Genomic DNA, 27990 nt, shown 5'->3' with positions numbered 1-27990 from the left:
CCTTGATCATGTTCTAGGGATCTCTATGAAGAATAACTGAAGCAAGATATTTGTCATTCAATTAAGCTTTCTTAGTAGATATCTGTTGCTTTGTGTTTTCTGTAATTAAATTCAGTAGCCTAATATCCATGATCCATCTGTGTCTTGCACTATGACCATCACAAATCATATTTTTCATGCTTCAAATCTGATGTAAATGCTTTTAATGAAAAGAAAAGCCTTTCAAACATCTGCCTCAGGCATGTTATTATCAGAAGTGCTTTGCAAAACAAACTGCCCTGATTTCAACCTTCATTTTAATAGACATGGAAATAAAAACGGACTTATTTATTTAACATTTATCTTTCTTTGCTTCCCATCAACTTATGTTTCTGTTTCTGAGGACTAAACGCATCTACCCTTACAGCAGCAATACTGGAAAAAACAGGTTGTTATGCAGATTGTCTAAGCTCTCTGCACTTCGCAAGTAAGAAATCTTGGGTAAAGCATGTCTGTCTCTGAATAGCAATCCATTCTGAAAATATTGATTTTAAATTGTCATGTGCATCACTAGCACTTTAATTTAGCACACCTAGATTTAGAAGGAATTGGATTCTTTTTCAAACAGCAAATTTTTAGAAAAGGAAAATAGAAGACAAGGAAGTGAAGAAAGTGTTATATATTTTGTTAGTTTATTATAAAAACTAATAAAATTTTTAATGTTGAAAGTTGTGCTAAATGTTAGTAATTAAGCTATAATTTAAAGGGAAGTCATTGTCTGGTTAAGTTTGAACATTTCAATAATGTGGGCCTTTTTATTTTTTTATTTTTCTGGGTTTTTTCACTGCAGATATAGTGCTATGAATTTATTATATCTAATCCCCAGACAGTTTATCTGGCCTCTTCCCTCAAAAAAAATATCATTCAAGTTATGTGCTTTGTACATTGTCAATTTTTTTCTGAGAATGAAGCTCACTTCAATTCACTGGAGCACAGCCTTCCCTCTGTATATAGCTTGGAATTCACATCATGTCTGTGAGATCACAGCTGGTTTTGAATAATCCTCTTTATGTACTCTGTGAAATTGCTGTGTACAGTTTTAGGCACTGCCCTTCAAGAAAGGTGAAGATCAATTGGAGATTGTCCAGAGGACAATAATGAGAGTCACTGGTCCTAAAAGTAGGAAGGAAGAGTGAGCATGAAGCACAATAAGCTAGTTATCTCTGCAGAAAAGCTGACTGAGTGCACTGGATTCAGGAGTCGAGGTGCTGGCAGGGGTGAGCGAGCAGCTCCAAAGGACCCACAGCAGAGCACGGCTGAGCTCTGCAGCCACGATGGCAGCACCTCTGGGAAACTGTGCTTAGGAAAGGGCAAAACACTGCACAGGCAGAGAAGGCAGAAACAAAAAGAGTGAGAAACAGCAGAGGGAACACTAAGGTCACGTAAGAAGGATGTGCTCCAGACAAAAACAACAGAGCTGGTGTTTTGCTACAGCCCAATGGAGAGCACCATGCCAGAGCTGATATCCACGCTGCAGCCCACACGGGAGCAGATGGATATTATTTCTTGAAGAATCTGCAGCTGATGGGGGAGCCACACTAGAGCAAGTTTATCTTAAGGTTCAACAGCTCATGAAAAAGACACATTCTTGAGCAGAGGAAAAGTGCAAGGAGGAAGGAGAAGCAGAGAGAAGCCTTTAATAAACGGACCACAACTCCCATTCCTTATCCCCTAGCACTGGCTGGAGTAAGGAGAATAGCCAACAGAATGAAGGTGACCCTGGGAACAGAAGGAGGAGAGTGTTGTTTTGATATTTTGCAACCTTTGTTTTCCAAACTTGATTTCACCTTATTTTAACTGGCAATACATTAAATTAACTTTTTTCCAAGCTGAGTCCTCTCTCTGTCCTTATCTTGACCCATGAGAGTTTTCATCCCATTTTTTCCCATCTGGTTGAAAAGAGAAAGGGAGTGAACAGCTGGGTGAGGTATGACTGCTCACCAAGGATAACCCACTACACTGAAAAATAACAGTTTTCAATCACATTAAGAAGAATAAGTATAAAGTAACTTCTATTTGTCCGCTGTGGATACAAAATGAAAGGGCTTTATACTGCAGAAAACAAGTTTCAGATTATATAAATGCTAGGAAAGCTGCAAGGGGGAAAGTAAACTTTCAGTAAAATTACTGAAAGAGAGTATTCAGGAGGGTGTTCAAGATTAGGTTAAATGACCATCTGTCAAGGATGCCTAGAAATTCTCTCAAACTAACTTTCAAAAATATTTTCTAACAATTGTTTGCTATTAACTGATTCAAATAAATTAAAACCCTTTCATAATCATGTATAACTTCACAATTCTTGCCTCATTTTACTATTTCTATACAACTGGGTTGAATTTTACTTGTTTGAAAAATTAAAGAGCTTATCAAGTTCAGAATCTGGAAGGCACATACATATACTGTTGATTAGATCAAGATTCTAAATTAACTCTCAAAATTTTTACACCTAGTATTATAGCAATTATTAACTTTGAGATTATGTCCTAATCAGTATTTCAAGTCATGTTGAAGTCAGGCTCAGTTAATTATTGCTTTGATGCAGGACAGAGAGAAGAAGTGGCTGCCCAGAGCAAATGAGAGGCTAAGCCATATATTAGACAAGTCTGCACTACATTGGCTTGCTCCTGACAGGAGGCAGAAATGAAGGCTGAAGGAGTCTTATCCAGCTTAGTTATTTACACTAATATTTTAAGAAATAAATTTTGCTTTTATTAATTTAGAAGCAATATTAAAAAAAAAAATATAATTGCTGATTGTAACTCATCATGGTGAAGGGCATATTATTCATAATAAGAAAATATACATGAAATATCATTATCTAACTATTTAATTTCAGATGTTTTGAATAAGATAAAACAAAGATTTTTTTTAATTAAACAAATTTATGGGCCTCTTCTACTTTACTATATGCTAAATGATGATGCATTCCTGAATGGCCATTTCAGGGCATATGTCTATGTAAAACCTAAACATCAGCAGTAAAGAATTTCCTGAGAAAGTTCTGGGGAAATATTCTTTAGAAATACATGCCCACTTACATTTGCAAACAGGCGGCCTCCCTTTGTTGCTCCATAATCCATCTTCTTGACACACTGCTGTTGCTTGCTGACTAGATTCTAGCTTGAAGCCCTCATTACATTCATATATCAATCTACTGCCCAAAGTGAATTCATTACCTATAACTGAACCATTCCCAGGGGCCTCAGGAATGCCACAAGATACAGCTGAAAAGAAAGAAAAGAAAAATATGAAGAATGGGAATTTTATCATATATATCTTTAAAATATTGTCCCACCACTGAAATAAGAAACATAGATTAGTAATTTTGACATTTCTCATTATAAAAATTAAAATAAATTTTGTATTATATTTGCAACATCCTGGTAAATGTAATGGTATTTAAAACATTGATAAAAACTTAGAAGTGCACCTAATACAGACAAATATCATATAAATAATTATTTAGTTGAATATAATCACCGCAGAGAGAAAAATTGGAGTTAAATTCAGAAGGAGGAAAAAAAATGAAAATAATTCAGTAAATAATTTCCTTCATGATGTAGAAGATTGATAAGCCTAGATACACACAATATTTACAATTCTGAAATAAATTATTCAAATATGTAAATAAAGTTTAAAATATCTGAATAATGTCCATACGTGAAACACTTCCCTGTCTAGTAATACATTTTTCTCCATCAGTGGGCAGGGGCTGAGCCTCCAGCCAGAGGAGAGAGTAGTACTGGGACAGAAAAGGCAGAGAGAAGCAATAAGGAAGAGGTTCTGGAAGTTCACTTTTAGCTGCTCTGAATCATGTAAGAGAAAGTGGAGAAGGGGAAGGATAAAATCAAATTCTGCAGCTTCTGGGAGCATGTCTTTATATTAGAAGCCATTTTCCACAAGGTGATCACAGCAGGAGTGGTAGTTTTTAAGTTCTCTGGTGTACTCAACAAAGTCAGCGTTGGGGTATCTGGTTAAATGCTTTATATTCCCTAAAGATCAGCTGAATCCTTTACCTACAACTAGAAACAACTTTGATCTTGTGTCAGGCGAGCAATAATTGCAAAAAGTTTGTCAGCATGCTGAATTGATGGAAAGTTTAACTCACACTCTACTTTAGTACATCACAAAAATGCCAATGCATTTCAGGTTGTGGTTACTGTGAAGGATTTCAGTGTGCCCAACGTCTTACACTATGCCTCCACTCATCCTAACGTGCCTTACAGTTCTCTTCTGACTTGTGACAATGTGTCTGAATGCTTTTGATTAAGATTTGACTTCTTGTCAACGTTTTCAGATCTCTTTTCTCATATCAGAACAGAAATCTTTGTGTTAAATCTGCATTAATTTAATTGTATAAAACCCAAAACTCAAAACTATGATTCTATCCACCCATCCCATGTATGTGCCCATCTGTATATACAGGTGTGTCGCAGACATTTCTTCACAGAAATCCTTTCTTTCAGATTTCTGTGTCTTCTGGAGGGCAGAGGCCTCAGAAGATAATGTAAACAATTATTATCAGCTGCTGTGAAATGCAACAGGGGCACCTATTTTGATTGGTGATTGGTTCATGCTCCCATGTTTATAATTAAGGGCCAGTGACAAGGAACAAGCTAGGGACAGAGTCCTTGGACACAACTTTGTTATAGATTCTTTCTTGCTATTCTTGGCCTAGCAGCAGCTCTGCAACTTCTCTCTCTTTATTCTATTTAGTATAGTAATAATGTATTATATATGATATATCAATAAATCCAGCCTTCTGATCAAGAAACGAGATTCACTGTCTCTCTCTCACCACCAGCAACCCACTCAGGACGCTCCAAACATGAAATAACTTCAAATACCTTAGTGAAGCAAAAAGCCTTTATTATGCCATTTCAAAACAAAACAAACCCCCAACAAACCAATCCAGGTCTGTTTAGTTCATGGTAGAGCTAATAATTCTGTCAGCATTTGTTCTTCACCTTTAGGAATAACCTTTCTAGAGACACACTGAAAAGCTCAAGATCGAGTAGTTTTTATGTGCAAGTTATTTTAAGGAATAAAAGATGTACAATGCCTGCTCACACACAGGTGGGTCTCAGTTATGTCAGATCTGATGCAATGTCCAGTATGCTAAAGCACCTCAGAACCTATGCTTACCTGCCACACCTCAGCACTTCAACCCTCAGAGTGTACCTCAGCCCTTACTGTGACCCTTCTTTCCTTAGTTGTTTCTAAATCTTGTTCTGCTACATTGTCAGGCTTTTCTCACTGCTGCTTTAGCTACTTATCATAAAAGCAGTTTTGGCATTCTGGCACTGTTTCAGTTAGAGTCTTATCTGTTTAGTTTTTGTATGCTTGTCTCCCAGAGCCTGGGATTGGAATGAACTATTCCTGTTGCTAGAAATTTATCAAGGCTGCTAAAGGCTTTTAGAGCAGCAGTGTTAAAACAAAGCATATCAGCAAGGAGAGTTTCATTAAATAGCAAGTACTTTGAAATTTAAAGTAAAGCTGAACCAAACTGACTAAAATGTTTTCTTTGGGGAGTGGAAACAATGATGCTACTGTGCCACAATCAAGTATTTTGAAGCTCACAGCTTCATGATTGTTAAAGAATTAAGAATGGTCTGAGAAAATCTTCTGACTTGAGGAATTGTCAGCATGTTTCTTAGGTCAGTGATTAGATGAGACCGACAGGTTCCAGCTGGGCGATGTGCATGAAGAGTGTTAAAAATATGTCAGCCTTAATTGTATCTATTATCTTGCACAGCAGAAAAATATCCTTCTTCCAATGCAAGGGGAAAAGCCTTTTATCTAGAAACTGAGATGTAGTTATAGTTGCTCTTTCATGTTCCACATCAGACTTGCCTTTATTTCTTATTAAAACCAGAAATTTTCAGGTGTATGGCAATCCTTTTAAGTATCCATACACCTGCATTACACCAGTAAGATACTTACATATAATTTATCATCAAAGTATGCAATTTCATTACATATAGAAATGAAGCTGAAGAGTGCATTACAGGCAGACATGGAGTTTATTTTCATACGCTGGAAAATCCCTAAAGTTAATCCCTAAAGCATTCATCATTCAGTGACCTGCTTCTGGCATTGAACAGAATAGTGCTGGAAAAGGCATTTAAATACCAAGAACTGAAGTTAGAAACAGAGAAGTCCCTAAAAGCAGGATTCAAAACAAAAACACACTCAGTGGCTTATGCGCATGATATCCAGTTGGAAACATTAGAGAGAGCATTGACAATTCTCGGACTTGGATACATACAGAAATAAAAAAGGAAGTGAAAATGGGATTTGGGGTATTAAAAAATCTGTTAAGAGGGGTCATCTAGTCTATTCTCCTATCACAAGTCAAAATTATACTTGACAAATCTTGATCTTATTTGTTTTTGAAAGATCTCCAGTGATGAAAATTTCACACTCTCCACAGGCAATCTCTTCCAGTATTTCACTATCTCCTCTGAGAAAATAATAAAAAAAAAGAAAAACCTAACTTAGGATCTTGTTAAAGTAAGGTTAGCTGTTATTCCTCTGTCAAGAAAAAACAATTATTTCATTCATTTCGGAACTAATTTTAGCTTATTAAAACATTGATTTTAAAACTACCTGATTTCTCCTTAAATTTCTGTATTTTTTTTAGTCTAGAGTAATACAATTATTGTTTTATATTCTGAAGTATGGTCTCTGGTTTATAAGAGATTGCTGGAATTTGGTATTTTTAATTTGCTACGTACCTTACATTTTTAACACTGTATGCAAAAAGGAACATTTTTGCATAGTAATATTTACCAAAAAGGTAAAAGGCCCAAGCCTAATTCCATGCCCAATAACACAAAACACCTGATTTTATGAGGAAGTTGCTTGGTGGCTTCAGAGTCATAGGTCTTGTGCAAAATGCAAACAGGTATTTTCAAGCCCATTCTCCCAGGGCAGGCATGGAACACAGTCATGGTCTTGGAATAATCTTTGTTCAGTACAGCAAAAGGTACAAAGTTCTCTGACTCCACAGTGTACATCTATAGACTTCAAGAACAGAGGTAAGCGTAGTGACAGTACCTGGCATCAGCAATTTAAGCAGGAACTGTTGGCATCAGCTAAACTTTGTATCATGCTTCTGTCATAAAGAGAGCCTTACCAAGTACTTACAATTCAGATGAGAACTTCCTTAAAGCAGGTACCTCCAGTTTTCTATTATAAACCTACTAGGAAGCAACTCAAATAGTGAAGAGCAGCCAAGGGTTTTTCAAGGCTCTTTAAAATTATTTTAAGCTCTTTCAAGAATGAGTGGGAGAAATGAGGCAGAACTAAGTCAAGAGCTGAGTCCTGCATAGGAAGCACAGGTGGGGTAAAGAGGGGCATTTGCTCATGCCCCTGCTGCACCCTGGCTCCAGACGCGTCTCAGCCTCCAGACTCTGGCAACCCAGCACTGCTGAGCCATACTGACCCTGACAACCTGCTTTCAGTTTTTCAGTCCAAATGCTCTTCTTGCCAAGCTTCTCTTATATTTTCTCCTATCTTCTCCATCTCCAGCCTCAGACCTCTCTTCCTACCCCCCTCCAGCATGGCAATCCATACGTGAGCTAATCAGCAGCTCACAAATGTTGCCAGTATCATTTCTGGGGCCTTACTAGTTCCTCTCATCAGCCACTTATTTTATATAAGAATTGCTATTTTCTCTCCATATCTCTTTTGAATGTAGCATGACTCATGTTTTCACTTCACAAATGAAATAAAAGCAAAAGCAGTAAGTTATAATTTCCTAGATAGGAGTCAAGTTTTTTATACAGCACTCAGGACATTATTACAACATCTGCATTTGAGAAGATGAATTGAAAATATCTTCTGACCCCATCAGATTAACTTATATTAGATGTTTTCATATTCAAATTAGATTTTGTTTAATAGATCTGCAAAAAAATAATTACCCTTTTTGATAATATGATCAAACTTGATTTCAAAAATTAATTCTGGCAACTTCAAGTTATTAATTACAAATGTAACCCCGTAGGACTAGTTTTACAGAAATTTCTGAACTAATCAAAGGGTTTTTGATTTAGAAAGACCCTATAATGAAATCCATGAGCAAGACCAAATGTGTAATTTTAAGTAATTTTTAAAGAGAATGCATTTTGATAACAAGTACTAAATAAATTTTGAAATATGCTCTCCATTTCGGAGTTTTTTGAATAACATATGCCTCATTCAGACATACAAGTTGGAATAATTGTGCCAGAATTGTGAAGTTACATATTAAAATGAGGAATCTTACATTTATAAGAAATTTTTAGTAAAGATTAAACAACCTATTTTGCAAATATTATTTTCTCCCATTGTTTACAGAAATCTACATACCCACAGCCATATATATGGATGAAATTATAAATACAGCTAAAAATTAATGAAAAAACATATTTGTGAACATGCTAGATTGCTAAAATTTCAAAGCTCCTTCTTGCAGACAGTGATAAAAAAAGGGCAGACACAATGTCTGAAGTATTTTACAATTTTCTTGAGTACTCTGTAGTTCTGTTCAGAATCTATTACTTTCTGAGGCTCTTTTACCCTTGCTTATCCACTATCAAGTCCTGGGATGTTATATCAAGTCCTGCACATCTGTACATTTTCCCTCCTCCTTTCTGTGAATTATTTAATTTCGTCCTTAAAAGTGGGGACTTTTTTCTCAAATTGTTTAAAGAACTTTTTTCTCCATTCACAAACCTCATTATGTTTGGACATAATTTTCAAGGTTAGAATGGCCAATTTGAAGCACTTTCTGTGCCATTGTGAACAGAAAATTGTGAACATAAAATGTAAAAACTAAAAATATAAAAGAAAACTCTTGACATTATACTGTTCTAACAAAAGAGAGAAACTACGAAAAAATATTAACTATATAAGAATTTTTATGTGCTGAGTTGTATTTTCATTTTACAGAACTCGGCTATTTGAACAATAGTGGAAGTAGCAGTAGAAAGCTAATATAGTCTGGCTAGATAAGCAGCAGAAAGCTAAGGGATACAATTGCATAGAAGTTGTGACAGCTGAGGAATCACAAGATTTTAAATTCTAGAGAGAAGTAAAATACAGGGCCTCCTTAAATTTATTGCCCCAGCCCCCCCAGTCTAACAACTACACACAGAATACTGTCTCCATCCTCACATGCTTAAAGTAACTGAGGTCCAGACTGAGATGAAAAAATTTCTTTACTTTTTTAAAAAAAGACACCTGCCAGATAGCCAGCAAAATAGCTCCCAAAGTTTCAGCAACAGTATTGACCCGATCAAGTACAACAGTTTAGGCAGATGGGGCTTGTTTTTTCTTTTCCCATTGTTCCCGGAGATTGCTAGGCCTCCAAGACATCCTGCAAGCCTAATACCTGAAATATCCTTCTCTACTAGTGGATGGAGGAGAGGTAAAACACCTCAGGACACTGAAAATGACACTAGACTTTCATGTTTAAGCAAATGAATCAAAATTTTATCCCACATACAGATTTAAAAAAATTTTTTAATCTGGAACAAAACTTTATCCTCCACTTTGCTGATCTCAAGCTGTAGGCCTAGTCATTATTCCAGGTTCTTTAGTTCAAAGGGTCTGAATTTTCAATGCCAGCACCAGAAACAGCACCTAAAATGCAGTTCAAGTCCAAAAGCAGCATTTGTCCCTAAATTTACTTCACATGCAGATCACACACAGATTCTCCCATGACTTAGTGACCTTCAGGAAGATCAAACAGAATCACATGTCATATCAAATCATATATGGCATATATGTGGCATTATACCACATAACAATATGGCATATGAGATTAGAAGACATCCTGGGTTCTGGAAGCACAGATACACAGGTCCTGCTTGTGGCACACTGAAAGTTTGAGTTTCTCCCTGAACTGATAGGGACATAGCCACATGGCCATTCTCAACCGGAAAATGCTCATCCAGAAGAAATAAGTTAGCCGCCAAATTATTCTGTATAGAATATAGGAACCCTGTTCCTTCAATTTCTTCAAACATAGCCAAATTTCTGCAGCTTTTTACTTTTCTTAAAAATAGCACACTCTCAAGAGTAAGCATCACACCAAAACTCAGCTGTTTTTTTTTTTTTTTTTTTCCTGTAAATCACAAAATAAAACTTTCATACTTCTGTCTTATGGTCTTTTTAGAAATATCTGAGCCATCACTGAGGTGGAACATCAAGCAAAATGTCTTCTTGAAGAAGACATAAAAACTAATGTTAATGTCTTACAAAGTTAAGAACAAGTAATTGCAAGTTTTAATCAAGCATGTTCTTAAATATGAATGCTACTATAATTTCATTCCATAAATAAAGTAGACAAGAAGCAGACACATTAGAATAGGCCATATATGACATGGGTAGAATTTGCAGCCTTCTTTCTTTTCCCCAGGTCCCTGATATTATCACAGAATCATAGGATTTTTTGGGTAGGAAGGGACATTAAAAGTGATCTGGTTCCAAACCCCTGTCATGGGCAGGGACACTTTTCACTAGACCAGGCAGCTCAAAGGCCCATCCAGCCTGGCCTTCCAGGGATGGGGAATATACATTTGACAAACAGTAACAACTATTAGCAAGAGCAGCAAGCTGGAGTAGAACCTGGTTCAGCTTCAGGATAGTAAAAACAAAAAACAAAACAAAACAAAACAAAACAAAACAAAACAAAAACAAAACAAAACAAAACAAAATAAAACAAAAAAAAACCCCAAACCCCCAAAACAGAGAGAAAATAAGTTAAAAATTATGTCTTTAAAGAACCGGTTATAAAGTTATTTTCTACAATAATAAAGCAATCCCTTATAACTACTGATTTTTTAAAATGTTCTGTAATACAATGTAATAACCTGTGGTCTGTTTATCGGTATGTACATTACTAAAAAATAAAGTACTGAAGACGTACTTTTTATTTGGTCTGTATTTGACTGCATGAATAGTTTTTAATACTTCAACCCTGCACACATGAGATACACAAGTCAGCGTGTGTTTGGATCAGGTCATGGTGTCAGAGTCTCTCTTGGCATACAGCAGTATTGACAATGCTGCATCTTTGTTTTGTCAAACAGCCTTACCATGAAGTTACAGAAGCCTGCTCAAGAAGAAAGCATTATCTTACCGTGGCAGATTGGCACAGGAGAATCCCACTGGTACATTCCGTTTTGGTAGCGCCTGCACGTCGCGTTGTTGTGACCAATCATTCTGTAGCCAGGCTTGCAGTAATAGCGGACTTTGCTTCCAGCAGGACCACCCGTTTTATTTATAATTCCACCATTCCTCAAGTTAGGGTTTAAACTGCAATAAGGAGCTAAAAACCCAAAAAACAGACATTACTAAAAACAAATCAAATGCACTTAATGTACAAAATTGAGATTATTTATGACATGCAGAAACTTTGAATGTCACTAAAATCAATTCTAAAACCTTTACAGTGCTTTTGGTTCCTCAGTGAAGATTCAGACTACATATAAAGAAACATCATGAAGTTCAAAAACAAAATTTATAATCAAAACCAGTTTGTACTGCTTCACATAAGGAAGCTACAATCATGAAGCATATAGAATGTTCAGTAAGTTTGCTCACACTTAATAAACATTCTACTTCAAATTTTCTAATTGCATTTAAAATTATTCTTTGAGCTACACAATATTCAAAAACATATAGAAACAGCTTTATTAAAAATTTCAGTGCACTTAGATATGTACGTCAAAGTTTAAACATTTTGTCAAATATGTTAAAAATTTATAAGACAAATAACATTACACTGATTCTTCAGATGCTTTTTTTCAGATTAAAATGATGTTAATTTTTGTACCTGTTCTCTCTTAGTTATGGGCAAGTATATTGACTTTGACAAAAAGCATGTAACATAACTGATTGCAACTTCTTAAATGTTGAATTTACACTACATATGAAGTAAGACAGAATGTACCTGTTTGAGTTTTGAAATGAAAGTAAACCTTGCTTAACTTTAATCACTACTCTACTAATATTTTTTGCAGAGGGGATTCCATGACCAGCATGGTCCTCAAGAATCTGTTACATAAGAATGGATTTTTTTTAATATACGCTGAATAAGCAAAAGAAGTACAATTTTTTTTTGTGTCAAAAAGTGAGTAATAAAGACCATTTCCCAAAATAAGGTTGCAGTATCTTTCTGTAAGGATGGAATATGGATACCTGAACTGGACCCAGATCAAGCAGAAGTGCAGTATAGTTTGACACACTGTAACAGAGTTGTAACACGAATCTGTTTGTAGAACGCAAACATTTATCACTGGATAAAAGCAATATGAAAAATTACCTGGACTCCCTGCTGATGTACAAGTCACTGCATACTGGAAGCAGGTATGCACTGTATCAAGCTTACTGAAATTATCTTTTCAGAAGCAGCATGGCAGGATCATGGCTTTCTGAAAATAAACCTGACTGCACATCCACCACTGAAATAAGCCTACAAACATTCTTCACAGAGAGGACACTGTTGAGCTCCACTGAGAACTAAATGTTAATACCAATAAGACTGAGACTGCAACTACTGTTGGAATGCTCCCTCCATAATACTGAAATGTGTCTTAGATAAACTGTGACATTCATTTTAATTTCTGCAGACAATTATCCAGCAAAAATTGCTTTATTTTCACAAGTGCATAATTACAGGTTTAGGTGTACAGATTTCAATTTTTAGGTCTATTTTTAAATTTTTATCTTTAATGTATATTTTGTCACCTGATGGTGCACCTACTATATCAATTACCCCCTAAAGAAGAATGTTTTTGTTCATTGACAGAGATGATAGAGTTGATTATATTCCTAACCAAAACGTTTCCTTTAAATGTCTAGATTTAGATGCAGTATATCAAAGACAATATTTCTAGTAATAACACCCAGCATAAGCAGCAAAGCTAAGTCCAACATTCAAAATACCAAAAAATATTGCTCTCTGTTGAAATTATGCTATTTAGTTCTCAATTAAGCAACATTATTTCTACTCAAAATGTTATTTCTGTACATTCTTTTGCTTGGGGATTAACTGAAAAAACCCTCTGCTAAATATTAAAGGAAAAAATTAAAACTAGAATGAAAATTAATAAGCCAAGATGGTCTAGTAAAAAGATTTGTTTGAGGCCCTGTTCTGTGTCATTTATAGGCATGGCGACACTCACTCGTCTGCCTAAATTACATTAATTATCAAATTACTCTTTAAAAAGGGGACTTGGCATTTAAAGAACCACAATAAACATGGCTTTAATTTTCCTTTTAACATATTGAAGAATAAATAAGATTGTTATTGCAAAACGAGCAGGTTAAGACCTCTAAAATCAGCTGCAGTAACCTCTTAAGTGCTATTTAATTTTAAATATCCCAGATCTTAAGAAAAGATGGTGAGTCATAAATAAAATATGAAATTCAGAAAAAAACTCCAAATTTATTACATCAGTACTGCAATTTTAGACATAAAATATTTCTCTGTAGCCCAGTAATACTGCATAAGATTTCTAACTGTACTGTTTTTCTGTATAGTATTGTCATGTCTCCTTTTTTCTATCTCCTCCTATAACCATTTAATATGGATTAGTAATTCTCTTATTAAACTGCTAACATTGTTATTCTAACAGTAAATTCTTGGCTAGATATAAAAGAAGAGGTCTTTTAACGCATAATAGATTTTTAGCGTAACAGGTTAAACTTCACGTTCTGATTGCCAGGGTATTTATTGCCATGCTTTAGCTGTGGCTGATTACAACAATAAATATATATGACTATCCAGAGAGAGAAGCTTTAAAATGGCATGAAACATGGGATATTCAGGCTGCTGAAATGCACAGAATGATGTCAAAATACTGAAAATTTCTTGAGAGCCAAAGGGGAAATCTATCAGTCATAATTTTTGCTTATGTCGTAGCAATTAATCATGCCTTGAGCCCAAAAGCATTATTTAAGCTCTCCCGTGAATCAAGTGATGTTCAGAAAGGAGCTAGGCAAAAAAAAACTTTTTAATTAAGAAATTTATAGAAGAAAACAAGAAGGAAGATTTATAGAAGAAAACAAGAAGGAAAATAGCAATATCACTCAGAATTTACTTCAACATCCCTTTAAAAATACTTAGTTTCTAAAGTTTATTGTTGTAGATATTCTACACAAAACTATATCCTCCTTTCCAGGTGAGGAAAGGATGAGTCATCATTACCTTGATGACTCCTGTGTATTTTCTGCTTTCAACCACCTCTTCAGCCTACCATTACTAATGCTTACTTTTCCTGACAAGCCAAGGTGGGTGAGTGGCAGCAGCTTCATGGACCTGTAGGAAATAGGGAAGAGGTCTGGAAACCGAGATGCCTCGGTAAAGCTTTGTGGTCATCTGCCATTGTGAAAGTCAAAGACAGACTTTAAAGTGTGAATATAAAATTAACAGAAGTGTTTTGAGAATAGGGAGGTTATAACTGGAGAAAGGAGAGAAAGAGTATTCGAGATGAAGGTGCTGATTTAAGAGCCATGGGGAAGAGTAGCAATGACAGATTGTGCAAAGAGATGAGAAACAGGAAGGGAGGGACTGGAGACCAGGAGAAAGCAATGAAAATGAGAGAAAAAGAAGCACTTGGTTAGCCATTAGTAGTGGTACCAAAAGGATTGATGAATCAGAAACTGAGATTGTTTTCAGAATAAAATATTATTCAGTGAAAGAAAAAAAAATTAAATCAAATGAAACTGACTAGTGGGACACAAAGAAAGAAAAGACCAGAGACAGAAGACAGGAAGGAGGAGGATAACAAATTAGGGGTGTCTTTGTGAAGAGGAAGAGAAATCAAGATGTTAAGCTAGGTGGGAAAGAAAGATAGATAAAAGTTGGATAAAGAAAAACCTTATGTTTTCTACCACTAAAAGTAGACTGTGAATTGTAGGGAGGGCTGGAAAAGGGGTGGAGATAAAGAAGGGTTGAGGAGGACAGCTAGACTGTCTTGGCAGAGGCATTTTGACCATAATGGGTATAAAGTTTGGGACAAAAGGCATGATGAATGAGACTCCATGAAGCGAGGTGGATTCCTTGAAGTAGAATGAAGAGTTCACCAGGTAGTACAGAAAATTTCCCATGTATCAGAAAGGGGCTGTGCTCCCCAAGTGCCAAACTTTACACTTTCATGACTGTTAAGAGTGTTTCTGACACACATAACATACATTTTGCCATGTAAACCGTGTATGTTTGGATAACTTATGTTATCCAATGAACGTTTTAAACAAAACTTTCATCCAACCTAGATCAGATCCATCTTCCACTCTTACAGAAATTCTTGTTAATGACATTTTAAAGTAGTAGCAAGTCATTAGCCATCAACAAGGTTACAGGTAAGCGGTGCCTGTAATCCACATCCATGTAAAAGTCCTACTAAGATTATAGTACTTGGTGCTGCCATGACAGCGTGATATGTACAGAAAAGGCTGATACTCCAAGCTATAATGTCAAAGCTATAAATAGCATGAGAAGAAAAGTATTTTAAGCAAATTATCTAAAAATTCTGAAGATGGATTTTTATTTTACTCTGAAAAATACACTTGTTGATACAGTAAAGGAATAGTGATAAGTCTACATACTTTTTAGTAATTTTTAATCTGTTCTTTAAACTGAACTCCCTTCAGAGCCCAGGATGAAACACACATAACTTCTAGGATCAGGAACTGACATTAACAGAAGAACCACACAAAAAGCAATAAATGAATGTCTGAAGACCTGAAGTGTAAGCAAATGTTTGAAGAATGTCAGACTGAAAACTACATATACTGTAAGCTGAGTGAAAATTTTGAGCTTAAGCAGAAATCCATACTGTGCACTCATAAAATACTGCAGCCTTGTGTCAAGGACCACTGTGATAAAATGCTGTTCTTCTTCCAGCCAGTTTCTGGGGGAATTTGTCCTGGAATCCTATGAGGCTTAGCTGAAATAGGTGTAATCACACAGGAGTGCTCTCATCTCAGAATGACAATGTTTTACCACAAAATGTGATAAACTTCTATGACCATTCCACTGACCAAAGCAACTTTACAGTTACAGGTTTAATTTACTTTTCCAAATGACACATCATCCATGTCCTTTCAGGACCTCTTAGAAAACAGTGTATTTTGTAAAGCAACATACTGAACATTTTCAGCTCACTTATAATCAAAACATTCAGCTAACTTAACATCAAAACTTTTGTAATTTGCCACTGAATACCGACAGGGTAATAGCTGCCAGCTAAATCACATATCACTAGTCAATGGATGTGTGGACAGCAACACCTATAAACACTGATCTTGTATTTGCAGGACCACACTCTAACAAAGCATATTCTCTTAATAGCTGGAACATTCAAATATTTATGTTGAGGGGATTTTTTTGCTGTTTGAGACACTCTGTCTCAGGGAAGTTCAATTAAATGACTCCCAATTACAAATTAAAATTCTCTATAATTCCATGTCCAACCCTCCCAGATGATTTTGTAAACTCACTCTCTACAGGGAATCTACAAAATTTTATCAAAGAACTAGTCTTAGCAAAGGACTTGATTTCCAAGCAGTTTCCTTGATCAGTAGTCAAAAAAACTAATATGGAGAAGATATTTGTAAGTATTCACAGAAACAGCACTATATTTGAAATTATAAATAAATAAAAAAAATTTCTTCATATACCATAATGATTTGTTCACCTTACATGCTAGATTTTATGTTGAGAAATAAAAAGTCACACCTCAGTACACTCCTTCCTTATAAATTTCCCTTTTGGATACTTAATTGTCTTTGTCATATTACTGGGGAATCTTATCTCTTTGTGCTGCTATTCTTTAAATATCCTCTGCAGTAGAGGGCTATTGTCATACTCACTCTATAGATAAGAAATCTATCTTGGACACTGCCTAAAGTAAGTAGATAAGGACACATAATAAAACTAAATATATGTTTTCTGATTACTAAACCATTTCCTTAATGAATGGACGATACATTCCATATGTTAATTTTCATTTTAAAATGTACAGGATCAAAATTGAGAACAATACTCAACCAGGCCACAAAAAGGGATCAGGCTGTCATTCTTTTTCTTTTGCATTTTATTTTATATCTAACAAATAAACAACATGAAAAGACAAGATAAATTTTCAAAGGCCTATTCCCTCTTTAGTGATATAGTTGTGAATGTTTGCAAAATAAATATCTGACTAAATAACCTGCTATTTATATGACAGCTATTCTGACTGGTGGTTAAACATTTATAAATCATCCTGAATATTTTTCGTGATTCACAGTACTTCTCTGTGACCTTCCTGCTGCGCAAATCACCCACCTAAAAGTTTACAAATTGGAGAAGAAACAATTATACGGAGTCTGATGAAATTCTTCACACAGTTCCCTTGTCACTTCTAACCATCTACTGGAAAATGTAGACAAACTAATCAATATTCTTTTTTTCTAAGTTGAAATAGAGAGGGAGTAGAAACACTTGTTTAACATGTCCAAAGCCTAAAAATAACAAGAAAAGAAGGGTGAAGAATTAAGCTTCTCGCAATTACTTAAGAGGTTAAAAGAACATAATAAAAGTGTGCTGAGTTGACCCTGGCTGGATGCCAGGTGTACACCAAAGCTGCAGAATTGCTCCCCTTCTCAGCTGCACAGGGGACAGAAAATATAACAAAAGGCCTGTGGGCTGAAATAGGGACAGGGAGAGATCATTCAGCTGTTACTGTCATAGGCAAAACAGACTTGATTTGGGGAAATTATTTTAATTTTTTACCAATCAGATCAGAGTAAGATAATGAGATATCAAACCAAATTGTGAAAAGCCTCTGCTCTGCCTGTTCTCCCCTTCCCCTCCTCTTTTCCCAGGTATGCTGGTTTGTCTAGGATAGAATTCATGTTTTTCAAAGTGTTGATAATACAGGGAAGTCACTGTTGAGCAAAGCTTACCCTGAGTCAAGCTCTTTTGTGCTTCTCACACCATCCCACCAGCAAGGGGGCTGGGGATGCACGGGGATTTGGGAGGGGACACAGATGGGACAGCGACCCCAACTGACCAAAGAGACAGTCCATAAGATATGGTGTCATGACCAACAAACAATAAAAGCTGTGAGAAGAAGAGAGAAGGACCAGTGTCGCAAGTTTTGTTCAAATCACCATTGAGGCTGGTGGAGCCCTGCTCTCCTGGAGATACCTGAACCCCTGTCAATGGGAAGTGGTGGATGAATTCCTTATTTTCATTTGATTGCAAATGTGCAACCTCTGTTTTACCTATTAAACTTTACCTGTTTATCTCATCCCACAAGTTTTCTCATTTTTATTCCTCTGATTTTTTGCTCCATCTTGTATCTTGCTTTGGGGGGAGTAAGCAAGCAGCTGGGTGGGCCTTGGTGCTATGCTAGGGCTAGAGAGCAATACAGGCTTCAAGGAAACTTGGCTTTGGTGCCTGGAGCACCTCCTTGCCCTCCATCTTCACCAACTGTGGTTTCTGCAGAGTTGTCACTCGTATCCTCACTCCTTCTAGCTGCTGCTGAGTATATATATACATATATATATATATATATATATATATATATATATATATATATATATATATACACACACACACATATACATATATATACATATATATTTAAGCGTGTTATTGCAGAGGCACTACCACTATCCATGGTCAGCTCTGCAGGTCCATCTTGGAACCAGCTGAACCTGTTTTTTTGGACATGGGAGAAGCTTCAAGCAGCTTCTCAAAGACGCCATACGTGTAGCCCCCCTGCTACAAAAACCTGGCCACTTAAACCTGAGGAATAAGAAAAAATAGTGCTTCTGGCAGGAAATTACAAATTAGCTTAGTAACCACTAGGCTTACTTACTTTTGAAAGAATAACCAAAAGTTAAACAAAAGCCTGTGACTGTTGTAGTGGCAATGTCACTTGAAAAGTAGCAAATGAAGTCCCCATCTGGTTCCCAAGTCCATGTGCCTCCAGCAGATATGCCAGGTGCTGGAGTGCACTTTCATTCCTTCTACCAATAATTAAAAACAAAACAAAAAAAGATTCATCTACCTTTTCTTAGTTATACTTTTTCCCTAGCTTGCTTGAGTAGGAATGTGTATGCAGGGTTATAAATTATTGAGGGATGCTAGGCAGATATTCTGTAGGTTAAGAAAGAGATCATTTAATATTAGGCATTAGTGCAGTTAGGAAATGTATAATTTAGACTAAAATCTAAGCTAGTGCATGTATAATATGTCAAAGCCCTTAAAAGAATACCCTTCTGCTGTAATGCCTCAGCTTTTTTCCACTGAGATTTAGCAAAAAGTCTTATAGCACATGATAGCAAACATGATATTAAGCAAACAGCTTACACAATTAAGGCTGCATGCTAAAGAAGATATTAAGCATTCTCATAAAAGCTTCTAGCAGCTTTTAACAGTGAACAAAATTTGTAACTACAACTGAAATCTAGCTGTGACAAAATGAGAATTTACAAAATTTTGTGCACAGGCATAGCTGGAGAAGAAGGGAAAGGTTATGGGAGGGCAGTAATTCATTTCAATAGGATCTTCATCATGAGGAAGCCTGCTGGCTCAGTCACAGCTGCCACAGTATCAATAGCCTTTTTGGGATCTTGTATTTTTCCTCCTTTGATGATGTTGCTCTCCCTCATTAGGATTCAAATCCAATTGTTTATGCTGCCGCTCACTGTTACTCTTCTTTCATGCTGATTATTTCCATTGAATCTCATGTAAAATGGACAGAAGTTTAGAGAAAAATGCAGGCACTGACTGTTAGTGAAGCGGAAAAAGCTAAACTGTTGTTTGTTCCTAAAACATAGCTATAAGGATTGCATATCTCTCTCCAGTTCCCCAATTTTGTTGTTAGTCACAGCTAGTGCCATAATAATTGATGAATTGAGCCTAGCAATTATAGACCACTTCTTCAGTACTGCAAAACATGTTTTGTGTGCATGCAGGTTCAAAATATTTTGCCATTCCTCAAGAATCAGCCTCCTTAATAATTTGATACTTACAAACCAACATTTTCACATGAAGTCTATTCATGTAACCTTGATATTGCTTCCTCACTTTGAATTAATGAATGGAGGCCAGCTCCTTTCACTGCCACACATTTGAGGGCTACAATGTGACAGGTTCTCTTTGTTCCCTCTTGCATATTCTCAATCTATCTATTAAGTCCTGCAATTGCTTTTTTACTATAAAAACCTATATCAATATCCAGTATGCTTGAAAAAAATTTTTTTTCTCCATTCCCCAGCTTCAATTTGTCTGTAGAAATTATCCAAAAGTGCAGGTGAAGATGATGCTTTTAGTGATTTTTTTTTCCCGACTGCAAACAGTTTCTACTTAGTTCTTAAATCCCTGAAACAATCACAATTATGCTCTGAGCTGGGCCCTGATCTTGTTTCAGTAATGAGAAACTTCCCAGAAATTTGACAGGCAGAGCATGAATGGTACATAAAAGGAGTGAGCTTCCCAAAAACTGTCACCCTAAGAACATTTACCATGACTAAATGGGAGATACCTGGTACTTCATGAAGTGTTCTGCTAAAACATGCTTAGTAATCCTTTCTCTACTTAATTTTTATTGACAATATTTAGCCTCCAAAATTAACTCACAGAACCTTTACATTGCTAATCAAGTCCAAACACAGAAGAAGCAAATGTTAATGATAGCAATTATCACCTTTCCCTCTCACACATACTGTTCACATAGTGTAAATGATCCCTCAGCCAAGCCTTTTAGTAGCAATATGTCTGTAGATGTATGTGTGGGAACATCATAAACAGGCTGCAAACAGAGTAAGGGTTGATATGTCTACACATAACACATAATCCAGTACTGCAGTATATTTCTTCTCGATGTTTGTTATTAATATGGGAAATAATTTTAGCACTATTTAGATAGACTGCTTACATATTTTCATGTTACCAGATTCATATGCAGCCTGTTGAAGAAATGAGGGATTTTTTACACCCCCTCAGTTTTTCATTTATTTGTACATGAAGAAAAACATAATAATGAGAATTGATAACTGCAACTCTAGGAAATTGCAAACCTAATAATTGTATACTGAATTGCAGCTGAAGTACTGCACTGCTAATGAGAATCAAAAATTCTCACTTCTGAGTACTTCTGTGAAAGTCTAAGGGTTATCCCTACCACTACATCTGAAAGGCCTCTCTCTGGATCTGATAAGACAAGAGAACAGGTGCAGAGAGGAGTATAAATTGGAGAAGTATTAGAGATCTGGAGATCTCTGGCACACTGGGGAAAAAATGGAGAGACCAAGTTCTGTCCTTAAAACAGAATGATTTAACATCCTTGAAATAAACATTATAAAAAATTATCTTCAGATAAACAGACATTATATTAGAAGTGGGCAACAGTATATCCACAAAGTACAATTTAAGAGAAAGCACGAATAGTCACCTGAGTAACGGATCTTGAATCCTTTCTTGCTGGTTGCATGATCAGTTGACCAGCGGAGATACAGCTGATTCATTTTGCTTGTGAAGTTCAGTTGCCCAGTATGATTTCCACTCAAAGCAACCAGTAAGGGGCTTTGCCCAGAAGAACCTTTAGAGATGAATAAAGAAACTAGTGAAGTTTTAAAGTACTATGCGTTTAAGTAATTCTTTCAATATTGTAACTAAGCTGTGAATGTGAACATGGTAGCATAGGAAATAGCCAGAGAAATAACGAAGAGATCTCAATTTAATCTGTCCATCTGGTTTTAGGTTTTCACTAGAGAGCATTATAATTGCTTAATATTTCAATTTCTTTGTACCTAGATAAAAAAATCTAGGTACAAACAGATGGAAATATAAAGCAACTAAAGATTTCTCCATAAAACCTTTGAAAAAAGTAGTTGTTTAAAATAAAACGAGGTATTAATTTTTATTTGACACAAATACACTGAATGAGGGTCTGTGTCTGCTCCTTGCCCTTTTAAATCTATTATTTATTTAAGCTCTTTTCTAACTAGTGAATGGTAGCAAATGTATACTTTGATATTGTACAGCTTGTACAATTTAAACACCACCATATTACATAATGAAAACAGAAGATAAAAAAAAAAGCTCTGCCATGTGTAAGACAATCACAGTTTCATTTGTAATACACATATGTACAAGTGTTATGAATTTGCATGCTTCACTAGGACTCAGTTCTGTTAATTACTATGTTTATTATAGTTCCATTTTAGTGTAGTGTTCATTTATGGTAAATACAAGATGCTGAAAAACTGTATCCTGGCCCTAAACCAATATCTTCACCAGAATAAAACCATAGAGGCACAGATAATGATTTCAGGACTATTTATATAACAACATATATAGAAGAGAACAAAAACAACAAAAATCCATTTATCAATCCAATCTCCAACTGGAACCTTTCTAAAACACGAAATGGCTTTTTTTTTTCCTCCATATGAAGGTAATGTTTTCTCCAGCTGAAGCACTCTCACATGCTCACCATGTCCCTTGCTCCACGTTTTATCAAGATTAAGAAAGCTATGTCAACCAACATTATCTTGCTCAGAGTTACTATTACAAATGAAGAGCTTCTTCATTCATTTTTTGCTGAGTTTGAGCAGCTACAGCCTGAATAGGTCTTCTTATGTTACATGGAAATAGAAAAATAAAACTGAATCTAATGACAACTAAAAATTGAATACAATAAAATTGAAAACTGTTATCAGCCCCAACCAGTTCAACAAATTAAAAAGTATCATTTTTGACTGGGACATTTCAGGTACAAAAGAGAGGCTATGGAAGCTACAAAAACCTAAACATTAAAAATACTTCCCAGCTCTTAGGAACTGCATTTCAGTCACTCTAATACTACAACTAAGTTAGCATTATTTAAAAAATTCTAAATAATAAATGCATCTACAAATAAGAACAAATAAGCATTGCTTTAGGCACAGTTTGCTCAGCATGCCATCATAAAAATGCTTCATGACTTGTTTGTTTGTCATATTGCAGAGTTAGTGTTCGATGATTACAATGTAGGATAAATGATAAGGAATGCTAAGGTCAATTCCTATTTTTGATTGAGAAAATTATTTAGAACATGACATTTGACTCAGTTTCTCTGTGCTTCACTTTGGATTTTGTAAATCCGTTTAACACCCTTGTTACAGTTTGGAATGTAAATGTTCTTTGAAAATTCTCAAGGGACTAAAGAATGGACTTCTACCAATAAAGACCTACTACCTACAATAAAGTAAGAATCCTTATTAGTGATCATGAAATTATTTTGCAGCATCATATGCCATACCGCATTTTTTAATCATTAGGAGATCAGAGGATTGATTCAATGTATTAGTTTTGATTCAATGTTTTAGTTTTGCTTTGTTTTTCCCGGATTTGAGTTTCAGTCTGTATCTTACCTACCAGTCAGCTCCTCAGATGGTGTTCAGGAAGGTCAGCAGCATGACTCAGTTGTTCTTGATTCTGACATTTATTTAATTATTATTTCAGAGTTTGTCTATATAAGAAAACAACACACTCAACTTCTGGTGTGGTGATCTGTCATAGGATGTTCTTTTGAATATTAGATAAATGTTGGCATTATCTTCTATTTTCAGTGATAGATTAGTCTCAGTTTATTTCAGAGAGAAAAAAAATTCTGTACTAAATGAATGCTATTCAGTGTAAATACCTGAATGCCATAATTTCAAGTTCAAAACACTTTAATAATTATGATCATGTAACATTTATGGCTTCCGTGGTTTGGAATCCAGAGAGGGTTTTCTAAGGGTATGACAGGTAAGTGGGAATGGCTCATGGTCTTGTTGCTCCCACTTGACCAGGCTGACTTTACTGACTGGCTGCCTACCCTGACCATCATCCAGCTGCTGAAGCACCACAATGTACAGTGCAGTCAGGTGGGTGCAGTTCTTGCTGTGCTTTGCATTCCAAAGCTGCCTTATGAAGCAATCAGAGATGAGTGCCTTAGCTACACTAATTCTCTAAATGTTTGTCTTGCAAATTTTTATACAGTTTCTCCGTAAAGTTTGATGACGTATCTTTACCTTTTAGAGATAGATCAGTGTGGTTCTCCTAACCTAGATTAAATACACTTTTTTGGACTGCACAAGGCCCACAGTATGACACATATTTGTTTGCTGCAAAATGCAGCAGTATTTGAGTCTGAGTTACAGCCATCACTGGAAGCAGGAGAGCCACATCAGCATTGTCTTCTGCCCCCAAAAACTCATGCTGAGATGTCTAACTAATTAGCAAAGCACATTGCTAATGTGGCCACAGGGACACAAACAAGTATCTCTGCAAGGTGCTGCAATGGACCATATCTGAATATCAACTTGTTGAGAGCTAGCTCAGGAATCTCCACATGGCACTATAGTTGAGAGTTTATAAATATGCCATTATCTTTTTCACTTAAGGTTGCCGGTAGGTGGTAGAAAAAATTACTTCTGCAGAGCTGCAGTAGAGATGAATTTGTAAGAATATTATTTCATGCCATGAAATTAAAGTGCTTAAAAATGTGGGAACGACATTAATTCTTCTCTCAGATCTACTCTTAATAATCCGGTTTCATTACATTTAAATTCAGAGGAAAGAAAACAGAAATATATATCAGGAAAATTATGTTGTTTCAACTGAATTTATCCAAAGAAAACAACATGAACAGACCACTAGAAAAGTTCCAGTAACATTCCATATTGTCTTTGATACAAAATGGAATGGAAGAAAAGCCAGTCTTAATAGATTTTTTGCAGACTGTTTTTTGCACTAACCTGACATGGACCAGCATACATGTTATGAAAAAAAAAAATGTGCTATGATATGGCATTTTTAAAAGCATCAAAAATATTGTGGATTTTTTAAGGATGTTTCTACCAAAACGTGAAAAAAATTAGTAATTTTAGACATTAAATTCTAATCCGTCAGAAAATACTTAAAACAAGATATCTCAATAGATGTGACCTTTTAATATTTTTTCATGCTCTGAAACTCCCATAGTGAATATTCATCATTTCTATCAAATTTATCATCTATTCTAGCTTAATGAAGGAAGATATGATAATAGTCTCTAAATGAATAAAAATGTATTTAAGAACAATCAGAGACAAGTTATCCTTGTCAATCAATGAGAACATAATAAGTCATAATAAGATCAGAATGAGGTAGAAAATAAGAATTAAGTAGGGGCCTTTGAGAAGTGACAACGCATTTTTCTGCTCTTTGTCCCTAAACAGATGAACACTTCAACAGTGGTATGTTCAAACAGTGAACAACACTGGTCTACAATGCTATGGAGAAGCCAGATAGGGTATTTGAACTCAAATTCCAGTATTAAGACTCAAATAATTTTATTCATTTGGACAAATGTAATTCTATCCCCAAAATACTTCTTCACCAGAAATGAATAATTTTGGATCAGCATGTTAACATCTTTCAGACACCTGCATGAATTTTGCTGGAAACAGAAAACTATGTGACTTTCCCAGGGAAACTGCAGTTGTTCATGCTCCTCTGTAACAATACCTAAGAAAATTTAAAATATTCTCTGTCTTGAATACATCTATAAAAACTTGCATTGGCTAATAGATTTAGATTTAAGGCAAAAGTAATAGGAATTCTGAATTATTGTTTTATTTTCAGATATATCACTCCATTGTGATCCCAAAAATTGCAAATCAAGGTCCACTCCACCCAGTGTTTGATCTTGTGTAATAAGATAGAATTTAAATCTTTCTTACCATCAAATACCTCCAGCTCATCAAACTGCTTTTCACTTTGAAACATTTCTACAAAAATGGAGATGTTATATCCTGGCTCAACCTTAATAGTCCAAGAACATGTCTGAGAGTTGGGGTAGGTGCCTGGATAACCTGGACTGAGGATCACTCCTGATGATTCTGTACGAATTTCATTTGCTGGACATTGTGCTAAAAAGGACACAAAAAAGAACACTAAGAATAGCAATGAAACAAAGTGCTTCTTCTCCAGTAAATGCATGCTTCAGGGTCAGTTTCCAAATGAAAACGTGTTAAAACCATATTCTAGATGGAAGGGGGAAAAAATTCCCTATAATATGCACAGAAACAGGACCACTTTTATAAACTTTGATTTATGAAACATTGTATTAGTTTATAAAATACAGTAAAGCATCTATCCAGAAAGAAATATGGTAGAGACTAAAGTGGTTTCAGTCAAGGAATTCACATATGTTGGTGCAATCATTCACAAAGGTGAGGTAAAAGTAACAGTAAAACTTTTTATTTGGAAACTGTATTCTATTTGAGATCCTAAAAAAGTGAACCAGCTTTAGAACTGAAGCCTGTTACATAAACATGACAACATATTGAAACATCTAGACATACCAGATTAATTTACAGTACACAAGTTTTATGTAAAGTGTTCATTTTCAAGATAAAATGCTCCAAGTCACCCAAGTAAGACCTTCTTACCAACTACTTCCCCTGTATTTAAAGTCTGAACTCTAAATTTCACCTGGCATTCATAGGTATTCATGACCTCTGCATACTGAAAGGAGTACAATATATTAAAATACTGTAAATTTTATATTCTAAACACTGGTTTGATTAGGAAGTTTTGTCACTATTTAATATTTTGCCTCTCACATAGAACTCATTTTTTCAAATCTGTTTCCTGATATGTTTTGTCCACGGTTTCATAATATATGTTCATGTTAACAATATTTTTACGTAAGATTCACAAATATATCTAGACAGAAGTGTATTCCTGGAAATCATCTGTCATAGTGCCCAAGGACTTAAATAAAGTAAAGGTTGTAAGAAAAGTGAAAACAAAACAACAAAGGGAAAAGTGATCAGCAGAAAAAGTATACTGTGGAGGGAAATCCACACATAAATATCAGAAACAAACATTCAAAACAGGACCATTTCCCTCAGAAGACCTTTTGCAGACTTGGAGGTGAAATTTGGGTTCAGTTGTAGCTGAGAAATTTCTTCAGTCAGAGAGAAAAATGTCAGCCAGTGAAAAGGAGGGATGTAATATGCAAGTGAGAATAGGGCATCAAGCAGGGGAACAAGATCTGGGTTGGGCAAAAGATTGGACACAAATAATTTTTTTTGGCATATATCCCTTTCTGCGATTATTTGACTGCACTGGCTGCAGCAGACAGTATCCCTAAGAGGCAAAGTCATCTTTCATAAAAGATCCTAAGAAAGGGAAAGCCTGTGGGACAATGGTATATAAGGCAGTAAGAATCCTTTAGACAATAATCCAGGGATTGCTTCTTGAGGTAGAATCACCTGTAGTAAAATGACACCCAGAAATTTCACATGAAATTCTGTATAAGAATACAGCATTGCATGTGTTTAATGACAGTAGCTTCTTCTCTCACTCTCCTAAAATGAAACACGCTGCTACTTTTACTACCTCTATTCTTCAAACTAATACAAGAATAACTTGGGAAAATGCTGTCAAAAGGTGCTCTGACTCATAAGTTTGCAGAAAACACAAGTAAATCAGCAAATTCTCAGAGAAAAAAATTGGGCAAAAAAATACCATCAGATAAATAACAATAATTTTCCCCACAGCATTTCCTGTCTGACATGAATAAAAGTGCACATCACTGATGAAGGGTAGCTGACATGACACAGTTCCACAAACTGCTTTATCCTGTAGTTTCATTCCTTATGCTATTTTAAGAAGGGAAAAGGTGTTTTATACTGATCCAGTATCAGCTTACGTGAAATGTTTATTAAAAATGGTAACATTCATGAGAAAAACTTGAGAATTAAAAGCCTGTCTTCAAAAATTACAAAAATTACAAAGTCAAAAGTTACAAGTGCCCTGGAGAAATAAGTGATGCTGTTTGACTTTTCACAGCAAGACACAGTGATTCTTTTCAACACTGGAAAACTCTTGCCTCTTTGGATAAATTATGGTCTAGAAATGGCTACAATAAACTAAAC

The 27990-nt window shown here is 35.5% G+C and overlaps 1 protein-coding gene across 2 annotated transcripts in view; it reads right to left on the bottom strand.

Annotated features, from left to right (window-relative positions):
• The window catches only part of CSMD1 (CUB and Sushi multiple domains 1), a 1060835-nt gene that overhangs the window by 68772 nt on the left and 964073 nt on the right, over positions 1–27990 (bottom strand). For both annotated transcript variants that reach the window (XM_063150718.1, XM_063150717.1), the window contains exons 47-50: positions 25786–25974; positions 21486–21632; positions 11171–11359; positions 3078–3263 (exon numbers count right to left, since the gene is read on the bottom strand). In XM_063150718.1, coding sequence (XP_063006788.1) covers positions 3078–3263; positions 11171–11359; positions 21486–21632; positions 25786–25974 — 711 coding nt within the window. The remainder of the gene's footprint in view (positions 1–3077; positions 3264–11170; positions 11360–21485; positions 21633–25785; positions 25975–27990) is intronic.

The sequence above is a fragment of the Melospiza melodia genome, chromosome 3 (assembly GCF_035770615.1).
Source record: "Melospiza melodia melodia isolate bMelMel2 chromosome 3, bMelMel2.pri, whole genome shotgun sequence".
NCBI classification, from domain to species: domain Eukaryota; kingdom Metazoa; phylum Chordata; class Aves; order Passeriformes; family Passerellidae; genus Melospiza; species Melospiza melodia.
The sequence above is the reverse complement of the archived record's forward strand: the minus strand, read 5'-3'. Positions and strand labels throughout refer to the sequence as shown.